Source organism: Triturus cristatus, chromosome 5_2 (genome assembly GCF_964204655.1).
Source record: "Triturus cristatus chromosome 5_2, aTriCri1.1, whole genome shotgun sequence".
Taxonomy (NCBI): Eukaryota; Metazoa; Chordata; class Amphibia; order Caudata; family Salamandridae; genus Triturus; species Triturus cristatus.
Genome location: NC_140588.1, coordinates 1,126,497,250 through 1,126,514,456, shown reverse-complemented (window position 1 = coordinate 1,126,514,456; position 17,207 = coordinate 1,126,497,250). Strand labels below are relative to the sequence as shown.

Sequence of the window (17,207 nt, the reverse complement as noted above, 5' to 3'; positions counted from 1 at the left end):
TGATCCTAAAGTCACGTCATTTACAGTGGCCTGAAGAACAAGCAGGTTAATTACGGGTGTAATGATACCCATACAAAGTTTATTGGCACAGTAGGCATTGTGTAGAAAGGGGGCAGAGTGGCTGATTAATCACTGCACAAGGAAGGAATCAGCCTTTTAACATGAGATGCCACAACATGCCCATCAGTGCTCTGGAGTGTCTATCTTTACTGATGAAATGGCACCGTGGACTAAGACCAGAGTTACCATCAGAAATCACACTGATCCAAACCAAGTCGCTGTCAGCATTCAGAAATGAGAGATGACGTGCTAAGTTTTGTAAAAACACTGAAAACCGCAGGGCACCAGAATGAAATGTAATAACTAACCCGGCAATCCAGAGGCTCCCAAATACACAATGGATCATCGTGCTGAGATCATTGCAAGTCGTGGATTTAATATCAACGGATCGACTGGAGTAGTGTTTCTAATTGTAGCCAAAGCATTTCACAGGGTATGGCACACAGGTCTACAAGCTCATTAAGATTGTTTGCCAGCGACCCAGTACATCTGCTGGCTACCCGGCATAATGCGCCTTTCATGTTATGGTACGTGAGGGGTGTTCAACAGTACATCCTATTCTTGCTTGAGTGCCTCAGGGAGGGATCAATTCTCAGCTCATTTATCTTCAATCTATTTACATATGATAGCTCCAGACACTTAGAGAAGACAGACCTTTTTCTTTCCACTGTTGCTGCAGCAGGCATCTCAGTCTTTTCAATGAAAAGGGAGTGGCTAAGAACCTAGAAACATTGCTCATCAGAATCTCTGGAAGGTATAGAGAATGGAGATGTTGTATTGATCTTACATTAAATTGGCTATTGTGGTTCATGTATTGATTATGTTTAGCTGAGAAACTGGCTCCATGGTTTCCTATTAAAATGTAGAATGCTTAGGTTAATTCCTCTTTTGACTGCCTGGCTGAAAGCAGATGCTATCTGCCCTAATGAAGAGCTGTTAACTTCCTCCTGAATTTCTACTTTGCAACAATTGGCGACAAGTTGTAGAGGTGTATCTGGCATCATAGCGGCACATGAACAATACCATCTCTATTTGTGGACTCATCTTCGATTTCCACGTGTGACTATGGTTGCCCGTTCATTCTTTCGAGGAACCTTTTTGTGATAACAGTCGACGAACTAGTACAACTACTGGAGACTCGCTGACCTTTCATTTCCACCTTTGCCCATTTTGGGATCACTCGAGGACACAGAGTTACCGGCTTGAGTGCACTGTTTAATTGGCGGGTGAAGCATTTATAAGCGTGTCACCTTGCTCATGCTCGTGAGCACGGAGAGACCGGTTCAGGTGTACTACGTCCTGTGTCGAGTGCACGGATGTGCTCTCTCATTGGATGATTGCTCGAGAGTACGGATCAAATGTATTACGCGCTCTGACTGCTGGGAACTGCGATATATTTTATTGGATGTCGGTCGTCCAAGGAATAAACTGCAATTCTATTGCAAAAGTGATCTTATCTTCCTGTTCACTGGACAATATTTCCTGCTTCTTGTTTTTCTTAAAAAACGGATTGTTGGACGGGGAAATAAGTCCATTGGACATCATTTTACACTGGTTGTTGGGCTGTTGCTGTTCCATCTCATTTACTTTGGCTTATTTTTATCTGTGTGCCTGAAGGTTATTTCCTCAATTTCTTTGGAGAGTGAAATATGCATCATGCAGTTTGAGCCTTCTGTGAAATTTTACAAAATAAGGGAGACCCTCCCCTTTCATGGACAAGATGGAAGTTACGATGTGTGACTTATATGAACGCAATCGATCGGGAAAGGATGGGAGGATAGAGGAAAAAAAGCATTTTACTCAATTGTTTATGGTCTGAGGGTTAAAGTGGTTGGTATGCTTGAAGATGCTAAAATATTTTCAACATTAGATTTAAGCTCTGCCTAGCATCAGATTGAATTTACCGAAGACTCGAAACATTTAACTGCATTTTCTTTACGCCACATGGACTATATCAATTCATAAGGATGCCATTTGCATTAGCTTCATCGGTCCAAAGGGCTTTGTTCCAAGTGTTTCCAAGATGATATGTTGGTATTTTCAAAGGATGAACTTTTGTAACATATTAATGAAGTTTGTAGAAGGCTTCAAAAACATGGCCTGACTCTCAAGAGCTCAAAATGCAAATTGTTCCACAATTCTGTGGATTATTTAAGCCATTCTTTGTCTGGTAATGGAGTTGTGCCCATTACATCTATTGTAGATGCTATCATCAATGCTTCTGCACCAGAAAATAGAGAACAACTCCTCTAATTCATTGGGATGTGTATCATAGTTACTTCATGAGGAATGTTTCCACCAAAATGAAACCTTTGGGGGAATTGACAAGGTAAATGTGGAATTTATTTGGTCTGAAAAACAGCAACTGGCATTTCAGTGTTAAGAAAGATATTATGGAGGTGCCTACATTGAAGCATTTATGTTTGTACACAGAATGTATCATTACAAAAAATGTATCATTACTGTGGGCTAAAGAATGATGATGGATTAAACCCAGATCAGTTGACTGGGGATGAGTGTTTGATTTGCTCAAGCGCTCCGTCCAGCATCCCCTTTGGTATACCTCCCACTACTTAGGCAGCCCCAAATAAGTGACAAGATGTCTTCAGGTAGTCCAGAATGCCACCATGCGGGTTCTCCACAAAATTCCTAAGCACTAATCAGCTGCACCAGCGTTAGAAGCCTTGCACTGGTTACCAATTCCTTGTGCCATTCATAAGAAAGGTTGGCAGCTAATTCAGCATTTGTGGACTCCTTATACTCCGAGAAGGGTCTCAAACTACTGCAGGTGCCAAGGATCAATAGAGCAAGATGCGCAGGACGTTCCTTTGCATATCTGGCAATCCAGCTCTGGACGCTTTTCCTGCATATATTAGACCTGACCAGTTAGAGATTAGCTTCAGAAAGCCCTTTGAAAACCTTCCTATTGTTACATTCCATATAGGTACCATAATATAGGCCCAGGATACTTCATTACCCTTCACCTATATTGTTCCCTACATTACACTTATAACGGTTTACAAAGACTGACCTTTTACCTAGATACAACCATGCATTCAGAACGCGGGTTTTCCCTAGTTCAAAATCTTATACATTATGCATGAGGATTCTTGGAAGCACAGCAGGACTACCAGCTCCTGTATAAAATCTATGTGTGAAGTTCAGGCCCAACGTCATCCTTAGGCCGGCACAGTAATACAGCAAGGTAGGACCCCTGGGGACGCCTATGGGTATATATGCATCACATCTTGTTAAGATAGGGAGAGGAGACCAGGACTTCCCGGCCGACACACTGACCAGAGAGACGCTGAGGTTCCTGCATGCAGACACTCCAGCTCGCAGTGGTCTAACATCCCTCGCCCAACTCAAGACCAGGACGACGTCACACAGTCTCTCATTTCAGGTAATGGGGTTTACTCTATCCTAGAGGGATTCTTGGCTTAAACACCTACACACATGCTAGGTACACTTAGGTACATCTAGTTAGGGAGACATTGTAGGAGTACGCATCTTTATATTATCATGTATTTTATAGACTTGTATGTATTCATGATTACTGCAAGATGGTACAGCTATACCATCCATTTACTTTCATAGTACTGCTAATCATTTATATTTTTTACTGCATAACGGTTGTTGCAGCTGCTATATTTTACACCAGAATGACAACTGTTCAATAAATACCTATGCCCAGCCTGTTTATTCAGTGTACGTCACTAAGACAGACTAAGTAAGCACGAGTGACTGTGCATAAAGTAGTATGGCGTTTCCACGGTCCTGAGGGTTCAGGGTTGTCATGGTCGATGGCTGCCAATAACTATTCTCTCCTTGGTAAGAGGAGATTCTAGTGGCAATGTGAGCTAGCTGATACAGAAGGCCAACATACCCGGTGGGGGTGTTCAGCATCAGTCCGACACCAATCCTTCAGTGTATGCTGTCCAACCGCGTAGATCCTGTACAGGTTTTATAGGAACTACACAACACTATTTTAGTTTTTTTCAGGGCATGCAAGTAGTACTATTTGTTAATGCTCGTTACCAGCGCTGGGTTGGCCTGTTGGGTACCATGCGCTCTATAAATTTCGAATAATAGAATAGATTGCAGATTTCGTGCAGTGTTCTTTCTGCCGACAGACACTTCACCATTTTCACTGTAGCTCATAGTTAAATAGTGCAGTGGTTGTAGGTGGAGAAATGCCTGTAGGGGAGCAGGGGTATGGTGGGGGCACTCCCCGCTAAAAAATATGACAGAAAGAGGCAATCACAGTGGGGCAAACACCAGTATCAAGAGTGTGTTGGTGTTTTCAACGCAGTGAAATATCCGCAAACAGTATTAGTGAGTGTAAGCAGTCAGCTGTCAGTCAGGAAGGCTTGGGGCCTTTCAGCCAATGTGTTGGGGCTGCTCCTAGAATGAACACTTTAAGAAATTGAACGGCTGAGTGCACTGAGCCAATTAAACATTCAGGTGCAGACAGCTGGTGGATTTCCTGGTGTCTCGCTAAGCCCCACGGGCCAGAAGTGGCAGTAGGAGGAGCCTGACCACTCCCTTTGAGGTAGCTGTAGTTTGAGTACAACCAGTGAGCAAAGGAGGGCAGAAGAGACTTTGGTAATTACCCTCCCAAAGTCCTACTGGTAAAGGAAGCACAAGTTACGGACTACCCCTTATGTGCCTCGCTTGGGTGTTGCTAATGGAACCTGTGCCACCGTCACATCGATTCCATTATTTGCAGAAGGGTTGCCCCCATTGTAAATGTGAGAAAGGCTCCCCTGGTACTCTGGAGTGCTTTGACAACATCAGAAAAATCTGGGTGTGAGGACCTCTTCCTTACAGCAAGAACGTTCACTATGTTTCAATGCCAAGTACTCTGCCTGCAAAGAGCAGGTGTACCAGAGAAAGGAGGAACAGGGGGAGATTCCAGTGTTCATCCGTGGTCTGGTTGATTGGTGGTGCCTGCAGAAGAATCATTGGATCGTGCTTCAAGTGGGAACGTTTTTGTAGTTTCAATGTTTTTGAGAAGGTCGGGAGCAAAGGAGACTGTGTAACATTCAGATTGGAGATCTTGTGCCACACTTGAAAGAGGGCTGAAGATAACAGACAAAAGCCTTTTAAGACAGAACCCTGCTGGACCCAAAGGCTGGATGGGTCTACACTAATCTGACTCCAGCCACTGCAGGGTGGTTCCACATGGCTAGTCTGTTTCATGTCAGTCTCTGCTAATCAATCAAGGCTAGTGATGGAGCGGGGTTCAGTAGAGTGCAGAGACTACTCACTCCAGACAAGACAGTAAGTGAGCGGTGCACGCATTGTCACTACTGTGGGGATATCACTCAGGGAAAGGACAAGGGGTAGGTATCGCTGCATATCTTAGTCCTGGGAAGGGGTTATAGAACAGAATTAAAATGTATTATTGCTCAAACAAGGTGCTTGTATCAGGAACTACACACTGTGCTGGCCATATTCTCTTATTTCTGGTCAGTTCTCACAGCCTTCCATATTCTCGCTCGACAAGCACTTTGCATAAACGTTTAGGACCGTTCCTTTTTTTGCATAAAAGGTTGAGACCTTACCTTATCGGACTGTTCTGCTCCCCTTCATGTAAGAAAGCTTGTCGAGGCATTGCAGTTTATGGGGATTCGCGAGACAGCCACCCATCTTAATTTATGAATTCATTCCATAGCAGTAGCCTTGTCTTACACCTACCATCAGTCTGTTCCCAGTCTCCGCCCACTAGTTTGTAGATGTTGTTGTTTTTGTTCACGCCCCAGACTCCAGCAGCCCCCACTGTGATGTGCTTGAGAGCACCACGGATCTGCGTCCAGCCGCCATTGTAGAGGGTATAAATTTTGTCCTTTGCATTCACTCCGAACACCTGCCCGCTGCCGGCATCGATTTGTTTGAGAGCTCCGGGCACCTGCTGGCAGTTCAGTTGAACAGTCTGACCTAGAAGAGAGAGTTCAAGAGACAAAAGTTTTAGACCAGGTTAATGCTGGTGATTTTATTGGAACATCTGTGTAAGTCATTTATTAATGTTCTTTTTTGTGAAGGATATTTGATTCTCATGGAAATTTCAAGGAAGACAACTCTAAGTACACCACTGCCAGTTTGCCCAGTGGTGTGACCCCATTGGCTCCAGGGAGAGGTGGTCTTATGTTTATGGTAACCTGCCCCAGTTTGCAAGGAGGCCATTAAGGTTTGGTCAGGAAAGCCAGTGCGGATAAAATAGGGTCTGCGCAGCAAGGAGTCAGTTTTGTAGTGTCTCTGGGCAGTGTCCATCTTTCTCTCTCTCTACCGCCTGATTAAACTGACGTGCACTAGTTTATTTTACTCTTACACGCAGAGACGTTCCTTACTCAGAAAGTACGTTGGCCGGGAAGAAATGTTGGCAACCTCACTAACTGCTGCTGGTGAATATAACATAGCAGTACATAAGGGGTGGTGATGGACGGAGCATCAGAACCAATCAAACACTCACACCCAGTCAACAGATCCGAGTTTGATCCATCACCGTTCTTTAGCCCACTCTTCCACCCCAGTTCAGACATGGCCATATGCAAATCAGTCTGACCCTGTGCCTCATGAGTACAGTCCAGCCTGGCTGAAGACGGTTGAAATGCCACAAACCGGTCCCAGGAAGCTTGTTTCCGGTCCAGGGAAGGCATGGCTTGGCAGTTCGGGCTGGACTCTTCCCATGAGGCACAGGGTCAGACTGATTTGCATATGGCCATGTCTGAACTGGGGTGGCAGAGTGGGCTAAAGAATGGTGATGGATCAAACCCAGATCTGTTGACTGGGTGTGAGTGTTTGATTGGTTCTGATGCTCCATCCATCACCACCCCCTTTTGTACCGCTTTGTTCGCCATAAGTTGGCAGGGTATGCTCAGACGTGAGTCCCTTGCTCACTTTGCCACTGGATTCAAGCAAGCCTGGCTGAAGACGGCTGAAATGCCACAAAACGGTCCTAGGAAGCTTGTTTCCGGTCCAGGGAAGGCATGGCTTGGCAGTTCGGGCTGGACTCTTCCCATGAGGCACAGGGTCAGACTGATTTGCATATGGCCATGTCTGAACTGGGGTGGCAGAGTGGGCTAAAGAATGGTGATGGATCAAACCCAGATCTGTTGACTGGGTGTGAGTGTTTGATTGGTTCTGATGCTCCATCCATCACCACCCCCTTTTGTACCACGGTGAATATAACATGGCATGGTCAGCAAAAAAAACGATGGGTTTAGGCCCAGATCTCTGTACTGAGGTGAATGAATGACATTGTTCTGCATTCTGTCCATCAACTGTTGTTTTTGCATTTGTCACCCGGAGTGGGACGGGTATGCTCAGACGTGAGTCCTGTGCTCTCCGTGCCACTGGAATCAAGCCATCCTGGCTGAAGAGGGGTGAAACCCCGAAACCGGTCCTAGGATGCTTGGTTCCAGTCGAGGGAGGACCTGGCTTGGCAGCTCTGGCTGGACTGTTCCCATGAGGCACAGGGTCAAGACTGATTTGCATATGGCTGGGTCCAAACTGGAATGGCATGGTGAGCAAACAAACGAGGGGAACAACCTTTACAACGCAACTTTTACAACGCACTACCTTTACAACGCATTTTTTACAACGCATAATCCATTACAACGCATGACATTACAACGCATACCATTACAACGCATTTTTAAAAACTACCTTTACAACGCATCCCATTACAACGCATACTACCATTACAACGCATACCATTACAACGCATAATATTACACTACACTATCCAACACTTACCCTACTGTTGCACCCCCTGGAGTTAGAATAGTAATTTTTACCCCTATACTATCCAACACGTACCCTACTGATGCACCCCCTGGAGTTAGAATAGTAATTTTTACCCCTATACTATCCAACACTTACCCTACTGATGCACCCCCTGGAGTTAGAATAGTAATTTGTACCCCTATACTATCCAACACTTACCCTACTGATGCACCCCCCGGAGTTAGAATAGTAATTTTTACCCCTATACTATCCAACACTTACCCTACTGTTGCACCCCCTGGAGTTAGAATAGTAATTTTTACCCCTATACTATCCAACACTTACCCTACTGATGCACCCCCTGGAGTTAGAATAGTAATTGTTACCCCTATACTATCCAACACTTACCCTACTGATGCACCCCCTGGAGTTAGAATAGTAATTTTTACCCCTATACTATCCAACACTTACCCTACTGATGCACCCCCTGGAGTTAGAATAGTAATTTTTACCCCTATACTATCCAACACTTACCCTACTGATGCACCCCCTGGAGTTAGAATAGTAATTTTTACCCCTATACTATCCAACACTTACCCTACTGATGCACCCCCTGGAGTTAGAATAGTAATTTTTACCCTTATACTATCCAACACTTACCCTACTGTTGCACCCCCTGGAGTTAGAATAGTAATTTTTACCCCTATACTATCTAATACTTACCTTAAATGTAATTTAATAAAATGCGTTGTAATGGTATGCGTTGTAAAGGTAGTATGCGTTGTAATGGCAATGCGTTGTAAAGGTATTTTTTAAAAATGCGTTGTAGTGTCATGCGTTGTAATGTCATGCGTTGTAATGGATTATGCGTTGTAAAAAATGTGTTGTAAGTGCATGCGTTGTAAAAGTGTGCGTTGTAACGTCATACATCCAACAAACGATGGATTTAGGCCCAGATCTCTGTACTGGGGTGAATGTGTGACATTGTTCTGCATTCCGTCCATAAATTGTTCTTTTTGCATTGGTGAATAAAACGAGCCAGCAGATGTAGTGCTACTGGAAGTTGGGCAACTTCATATGTATGCTGCACCAGGGGTGGAAACCTGGTACACACCTGCGACTGTAAGTGTGGTGGATGCGTCTGGCTTAGGGCCCGACTATTGCATGCATAGCCCAGTGAGACGTGCATGGGCACGTTTAAGACCACCACCAAAATCAGTGTGTGGGCATGGCCAGTCCTCAGCTCATTACATCAGGGCAGTGACTTACCTCTGGACACAAACCTTTCCACTCCTCCCCCAACTCACCTGAACCACCTTAGCTCCGCCACACAGGTGCTAAGTGGTTGGTAGGTGACAGGGGAGCTGTTGGAGCGGGAGCTGGAGGTGAAGGAAGGGGCTTGGTGGGGTGCGAAAACAATTGCATAGCTGATTCATAAAAAAAGCTTTTAAAAGCAACATAACTGTTATCACTGGAACCAAGTGAGAGGGACGCTGCTTTTCGCATAACCTGAAGACAGGTGCCCTGGGCATGTGTCAAGCTCGCCCTTGCTAGAGGCCAACCCCCTTTACACCTACTTTACCCTAGTTATGTTTGACAATATGTCTTTGGAAGAAAGAGGACCTCTAAGAGAATGAAGGGGGCAGTGATCATACTTTATCATACCTTCCTTGTTTCACATGTCCCCGCGTAACTAGTTAATCCAATCCCTTTTTTATTTAGAATTCTGGGACTTGCAGTCTTATTTGTCCCGGTATAAACCAAGGACTACAAGTCCCACAATTCTAGGACAAAAAGGGAATTGGACTAACTAGTCAGGCTTGGAACTGGGAAACTTGGCAGTGAGACTTCATGCCTATTCTTGTTACTGTAAAATTCTCCAAATGCATCCTTAATTCAGTACAATTAAGTTTTCCAAGCCATGCTCTTCCAGTTTGGACTTTTGCTTTGCATTGTGGGACTGGTAGTCCTCTTTATACTATTATAAATTCAGGACTACAAGTCCCTGAGCGTGAAGGAAAAACATGACTGGATGAGCTACTCACTCAAACTCGGGAGCTTTGTTGTGAATTACTTTTCAGTATAACCCGTAAATTATGGATTTCTGCAGAAACGCCTAAGAAGTGGCAATAATAGACCATTCTGACACTTAATTGGGAATGCGATCGCACACCTTCATCTGCAGCTCTTAATGGTGAATGTTTGAAAGTTTTGTGGATAATCAATGGCGGGACCTGGATTTTGGAAGCTTTCACTCAGAACATGATGGTCTGATACAAAAACTGCAAAACAACTGTTACAATAAATATCTCCTCTTCCTACTGCCCATTCACACATTGATGTAGACAATTGTTCTTGTACTCACCTTTCTGAATTACGTTAGCACCTATAGTATATGCAGCTCGTCAAAAGAAATGTACCACAGGTAGGTATGTTTTAACGATGTGTAATCGCAGTTGCAGTAGCAAACCATTGATCAGATCCCTAAACCCAAGTTCTTGTGACACTTGTGCTACGCAGCCCTGGGGTAGGCGGGATCAATCGGTGACTTAAAGTTAGGATTCAAATGTGATGCTACGGTAAATGTCTATGCTGCAATTAGAGATACACAACTAAAAACATAAAACTACTAGTGGAGAGCAACGTTTCATTCAACGTCCTTGATGAAATCTGGAGAACAGATGCTCCTAAACTATAAGGTGTCTTTAACGTAAGCCACCTGGATGCATCTAGAACACCCATTCTAGGCGGGATTTGTGGACCAACATCACATTTCCTAAGAGAGGATTTTTAGATGAACCAGCACAGAGGCAAACTACTGCATGAGATCTTTGCATGTACACATATCCACATATACGTCTGTCGCCCTGTTCTTGTGTAGTAGCACACTCACACATCCCACTTCCAAAAAACAAGGACCAATGAACAATGTCTGATATTCTCCATGGACTGTGTTAAAAACTAAAGGCAATTTTGGAAGGATTTGGATAATGCTCTTTGTATAAAATAGTGTGTCATCATATACTTTGCAATGAGAAGTAATACAACCGGCTCTAAATTCCAATTCCAGAGTAGAGACTGGAATAACAAAGCTGATTCTTAATACAGGGGGTCCTAAAATAGAAAACCAGTCTAAAGACGTCACGTAGGAAACCGATGAATGCCCAAAATTGAATGACTATAGGTCTCAAGTGCACATGACTTAGAAGCATCAGACACTAGAGATGTGTCAAGAATGTGAAGATGCAGACATTCAAGATCTTGCGAATGATGAAGCTTTGAGCTAAATCACCAGCTCTCGACTATCTTACTGAAAAGCAAAAATAATTCTGACACTAGCAGTGACCACTCAAAATAAGTGAATGGTCATTATTTCTCAGCTTGTATTACTTGTACTATTGATCAAGGCTGTTCCTTTATATGTGTTTCCTTGCACACATTGTCTTGCTGTTTGATGTTTTTACTCAATGTTAATAAGAGGATTTCAATACAAAATGCTGATTAGTTTTTTCAGGTCTCAATCGTAGTACATTTCTGCTCTTGTCCTTAAGTTTGTATCCCATCATATTCCGATCTTCTCAGAAGTCTCTCTCCAGTAGCACCTGGAAGCATACAAGGGCTCTGTGTCCAACTTCCAGCCACATCATCCTGCACCTGACCGCATTCATTATACATGTGGTTCCCATCAGGACTTAGCGACATTTCACCCACTAACCCCTAATGATGAGGGTTGGACAACTACCTGCATCTTGCGTCGGAAGAGACTCAGTTCCAGGGTGGGCCTCACACACAAGCTGTAGTTGTCTCCGGATGTAAGGTTGACTTCTGATTTCCCAAATTCCATAACACTTCACCTGGTGGTGCCAGGGAGGTCCATCTGGTGGATACCATCCACAGTGGTTTGGAATCTTGGCTTCAAATATACATACATCGTAAAAAGGTGTAGCCACGTATGCTTTTGTGATGAACATAGGCACCTTAGGCCTAGCCTCAAAGGTTAATGGAAGTGCCCCTCAATGCTGTTAAATGTGCCTCAGCACACAAGACTGGGTAAATCATGAAGGGACAACCCAGGGTTGGTGCTATATAGAAAGGCCCTCCTGGAACCTGGGGAAGAGGGATGGGCTAAATCTCAGGGAATCAGATTAAAGAGCATAAAAGGTGAACTCTCTGAAAGATTAGGTAGTAGGCCAGGGTAAAAAAGAACAGGGTCAGCAAGAAGAATGGGAAAGGGAGGCTCTCAACGGCTAAGTAAGGATTAATCAAAAAGGAGGGAAAGCCAGAGCGAAAAAGTATGGGTCAACAAAGAGGTGGCGAGATATAGTAAGGCCCTCATAGAGTTAGGGGCATACGGCTGGGGGCAGTGAGAAGGTGGCCAAAAGTATATTCAGTGCTGGCCGAGATGTGGTCATTTTGGGATGCTGACCTGTGGTTGCCTCCTGAGACCCTAGCAGACAAAAAATGCCAGGTCTCAAAACTTTGCTCAAGAGAGTGATAGGGTAGGGATAAGCAGGAACCAAATCAGAAAAAAGAAGGCAATGGGAGAATAAATGGGAAACCACTAGAGAGAATGGACCAAGGATGGTGTCTGCAAAGGTTTAAACACTGGCTAATTTCAGCTGTATTGAAAACCTTAAGGGCTGGAACAATGATAGCATATGTGCTGGATACAGCCAGGATCCCAGGAAATATGGAGCAGTCGTCTGTGACACGCAAAGGCATTGTCCTATGGGCACATGTCTTTAGTCAATGAATAACTCTTCCCAAATGCCTAGTGCACCTTTGGTATTTTTAAGGGCTGTGGCGTCACGGGTCACTAAGACTCTTGCAAGCCTGTCACTTGCCTAAGATTTTTGCAACTATGTGGTCATGGAAAAAAAACAGACTTTCTGTTGTAATTGCAAGTTCCTGGACATGATACCGTGGTAACTCTCATGGACAAGTTCCAGAACCCGTTCTACCATCATTTTAGGGATAACCAAGCAAGATCCTCTTGTTGTTAAGCCATTTAAATGACGTGTAAGCTCACCTTGAAACATTCTGATTCCTGAATGCTACATGAGTGGTTCAACCACCAGATCACTCCATTGTTGCGTGTGGATGAGCTCAGGGGCAGTCTCTTGTGTGAAATCTTTTACATCAGCCTTATGAGGTCAGCTACCAATATTGCCACAGACTGTCTTGCTTGATCAGCTAGCACAAAAATAAAGTCTTCTCTATTCAAGGACTCAGATGTGGTACTTGCAAGTAGAACACTTGAGAAATCAGCCATTTTCTGGCAATGCAGCAATGGTAGCCCTAAAGTTACAAGCCCCATCGCTCTATGCAGGCTGGTATTTTGGCTTTGGGCCTGATAAAGTTAGAGAGTAGGGTTTGATGGTCACTGAGGACAGTAATTGCTTCACAAAATAAAAACAGATTAAAATGGTTACAACCCTATACAACTACTGGGTTTCTCTTAAGATTGTGACAACTAATTCTGTCAACAATGCAAGATCGAAATATGCCATGTCATTGGCATCTGAAATGTATAATTGGATCTCATACCATGGATTTTGTGTTGTTCCTTCATGAGGTCTCGCATTGGGGTACAGATGAACACAGAATTTCTCATTTACTTGGGCTTACTAAAATGTCACACCCAACAATAACTGTAGTGATGAATTGTCCATTAGTGCAAGTGAAAAAGTGCCAGCCTGTAGTCTTCCAGATTGGACGCATGCCTTCTCATGAGGCAGTGCAGCTGTAGATATCAGTGCTGGTCTGGAAAATATGCATTTGGCCGAACTGAGTATGACGTTAACTTCAGCAAACCCAAACTCCATTATCACTGTTGCCTTGAGTATCTCCTTGGTCTTCCCAAATGTGAGAATGTCACAGCTGAAATTCATGCACTTGGGAATGCCCTGTAGTAGTGTCCTCATTTCCTCTAGACAGATCTCACCTGCTGCCAAATCATCAAGATTGAGTGGTTTTATCCATGCAAAGGCTCTTGCAAGAAGCAAAGGCCATGTGGTATTGTGATAACTTCTCCTGATCCAGCTGAGGATAGCCCACTTTAAGGTCGCTTTTTGAGAAGAATACTTCATTATGCTGGTAACTCATGTCTTGAAATATGAGGTGCCAAATGTGGCAGTCTTTGAATGGCCATGAAGGGTTGGTTGTCTCCCATCCATACAGCTACGCATTTGGCCACCTGACTGACCCATGATGAGGACAGGACAATTTGGTGAACCCCAATGGGGGGGGGGAGACGAGGCGGCAGGCTCAATGATGACTTGTCACAGTAAACTCAATCTCTGCCTCAAAAAGGGAATTTTCTAAAAGTGTTGAGCCTCCGGTAGAATGGTTTCATTGATGTAAAGCTTAATCTATGTGTGTTTTTTTAACTTGCAGGTGCCTTCAGTTTAGGAAACCATTCCTCAATGTAATGTTCAGCAGATGCTGTCACTCTTGCAATGAGGCCACAAAGGACTTGGAGCAGCTCCATTTTTACAGCATAGCTTTATTGATTAAATTGACACAAACATATTCTTTGAAAAGGAGCAGTGTTTGAGATCTAGGCATAGATTTACACATTAGAGGGCAGAAGTTACTAGTGTTGGGTTAACTTTTCAAACTTGATAGTCATGTTAAAGGTAACCCCAGTTTCTATGTATGTAAGTAGAATTTGTAGAACACAAACAGTCGAAAATGAATGGAGCACCATAGAACATTGGCACAGTTACAGGTATAGTAATTGGAGTGGTAACTGGGTTCTCAGAGTTTCATCTAAATATCAACTTGAAAAATATCATGTGACCATAATATTGAGTTCAAAATATCATGACTACAAAAATATTCAGGAAAAAAACATAGAAGATAAGTATATCAAGTTTATTGTTTTACAATAATAGCAATGTTTAAATGTTGGTTACTGTATCATTATTGTTTTACAATAATAGCAATGTTTAAGTTTTGTTTACAGTATCATTTGTACTATGTTTTATTGAATTACGTTTTCATTTCATTATATTTTTGTGAAACCAATTTGTAATAATTTTTTTTAATATATTATACTGAAGTATAGTTTAATGAGTTGTGTTATTGGGGCTCTGGGTTCGTAGTTTTTCTAATGATATATTCATGACTTTAAATTGATTAATATGTTGATTATGTTTGTTATGTATATGTTTACATGTTTTCAATATGTTTTTATTGCATGATACATTTAGATTTGGAGCTATGGGGTTTATTGGAAAATCAGAAAGATAGCTTTATTTTTAAAGTGGATATCAATTATTGTTAATTGTTTACTATGTTATATTTGCTTTTTTTATTGTTCTTTTAATTGTATAAATATGTATTTATATTTTGGGGGTTTATTGGGTGATTGGGTGGGTAGTCTTCAAATTAATCGTACATCACACATTTCTACTAATTATATTAATTTATCAATTATTTTTCATTTTTTGATACATTAAATTGAAATTAATTCAAGCATTAAATATGTAACATTTTCAAATTTTGCACTAAGTTTTTGGTTCTTCATTATCGTGAGAATTTATTTTAGGTGCCTGCGCTTTATGTGGCAGTGTTCATGAAAAAATGCAGTGGTTTTTAATTGAAAAGTAGGTCTTTTAGACAATTTTAAATAGCTACTTAACAGTTTTGATTAAGTGATCAAGACCTCTTCAGTTTATGCTGTTTCTCTGATGTCAGTTGGACTAGAGTTAAAAAAGTCAATGTGAGCCCCTCACCACAAACACATATATGCACTTTCCATAATGTTTGTTAGACTGGAGTTAGATTGGTAAATCTAACGCCAACCCTACAATGTATGTAGTTTCCCTAGTTGTTTTTAGTGCATAATATTCAAAGGCACTTGTAATACAGCAGATGGGATATCAGTGACGTTTGTATCTTCCAAACTCTAAAGCAAGCCCCAAATCTTCCCCCCGCCCGAAATGTAAGACCTGTTACTAATATTTGTTAGATTTGAGAAGGTATGGTAAATTTACCTTTCCTCCTTCCCCCTATCGCCCTCAATGTATGCATGTTCCCCAATATTTGTTAGACTGGAGCCACAAAAATAAATCTGACCTCTCTGGCACATAATGCATGCATTCTCCCTACTGATTGCAGGTTTGTAATTTGTGTATTCAAATTGTTGTTTTGTAAGGTTTGATTTGGAGTTAGTTTACTACATGTTAGTTCAGCCTGAATTATACAATTTATGAGTTTTATTTGGAATGCTAAGATATTTAGAATATATTTAATTTAAAAGTATATATTTTGACATTTATTTCACTATTGCTATTTAACTATGTTGCTGCATTTTAATTACTTTATTTTTTTATGCTTCACTAGCTCTAAAATATATTAAATGTTCTTATTTTTAAAAGAAGTGAACCGTTCCCAATGTTGGTCCAGTTCTGGACAGTCCCACGGCATATGGGGGAGGTCAGGATCCAGCCATTACAACATGGCTGGTGGAGACAGCTCCTCAATAAATTTACTATGCATACATTTTTTTAGATAGGCTCTATTTAGCATATAAAATTGTACTCTTTTAAATATAGCATTTCCCAAAATTGTATATGAATATGTCAGTATCCGAGTCCGCTCTGAGTAGTGAAGTAGTCTTTGAATATCTTATTCCTATTTTCTGTAAAGATCTCGCTGTGTCTTTGTATGCCAATATTCATACAGCACACTATTGACAAAATGTAAGAAAATGTCCTTAAGGAATATCATATTCTTGTATGAGTGACTTGAAGTCAAGTATATATATATAAAACCCCACTGGTAGTCGTTATAGTCAAGTTATAGTTAAGACCTAGTTTCAATAGGAATATCACTTTTTGTTGTGCTAATAACTTTGGCGCTGTTTGGGGGAATATTTTTCGAGCCATTTTCAAAACTAGTGTACAACTCACTTCAGATGCTGTCTGAAAAGTTTTGGAGTGATTTATCAAGCGGGGGCTGAGAAAAAAGGATGTCCCAAAATGTGTTTTCCCCATGCAATTTCCCACAGGGATTTTGAAAACTACTACAGACGAAACTGCTGAACGTAATGACACCAAATTTGTCAGAAAGCTAGCTCTTGGTCCAGAGAGAGCCCTTTTCATAATTTGGTGTAAATCCATTCAGCAATTTTGGAGTTATTAAAGAAAAAAGAGTTATATATATCTAGAGATGTAAATTCTTTGCGGATCTGACAGATCTTTTCGTGAGATATGATTGGTTACCAACACTTCAACCTGGAAGTATTGACAGCTATCTTGAGATGCGGACTTGCCCGAGTTCAAGAAAAAATGACCAAAAAAAACCATAAGGGAGCCGGGTAGGTATACCCTGACCCCCTCGGCCACGAATTTGCAGAGGATCCACAGGAATTAATTTTTTTCTTTAAACATGCGCTGTTACCGGTGCATGTT

The 17,207-nt window shown here is 42.1% G+C and overlaps 1 protein-coding gene across 1 annotated transcript in view; it reads right to left on the bottom strand.

The window, feature by feature from the left end:
• Window positions 1-17,207, bottom strand: part of LOC146829884 (fish-egg lectin-like) — a 58,957-nt gene that overhangs the window by 18,408 nt on the left and 23,342 nt on the right. The window contains exon 2 of the mRNA XM_085606743.1: window positions 5,761-6,000. Coding sequence (XP_085462869.1) covers window positions 5,761-6,000 — 240 coding nt within the window. The remainder of the gene's footprint in view (window positions 1-5,760; window positions 6,001-17,207) is intronic.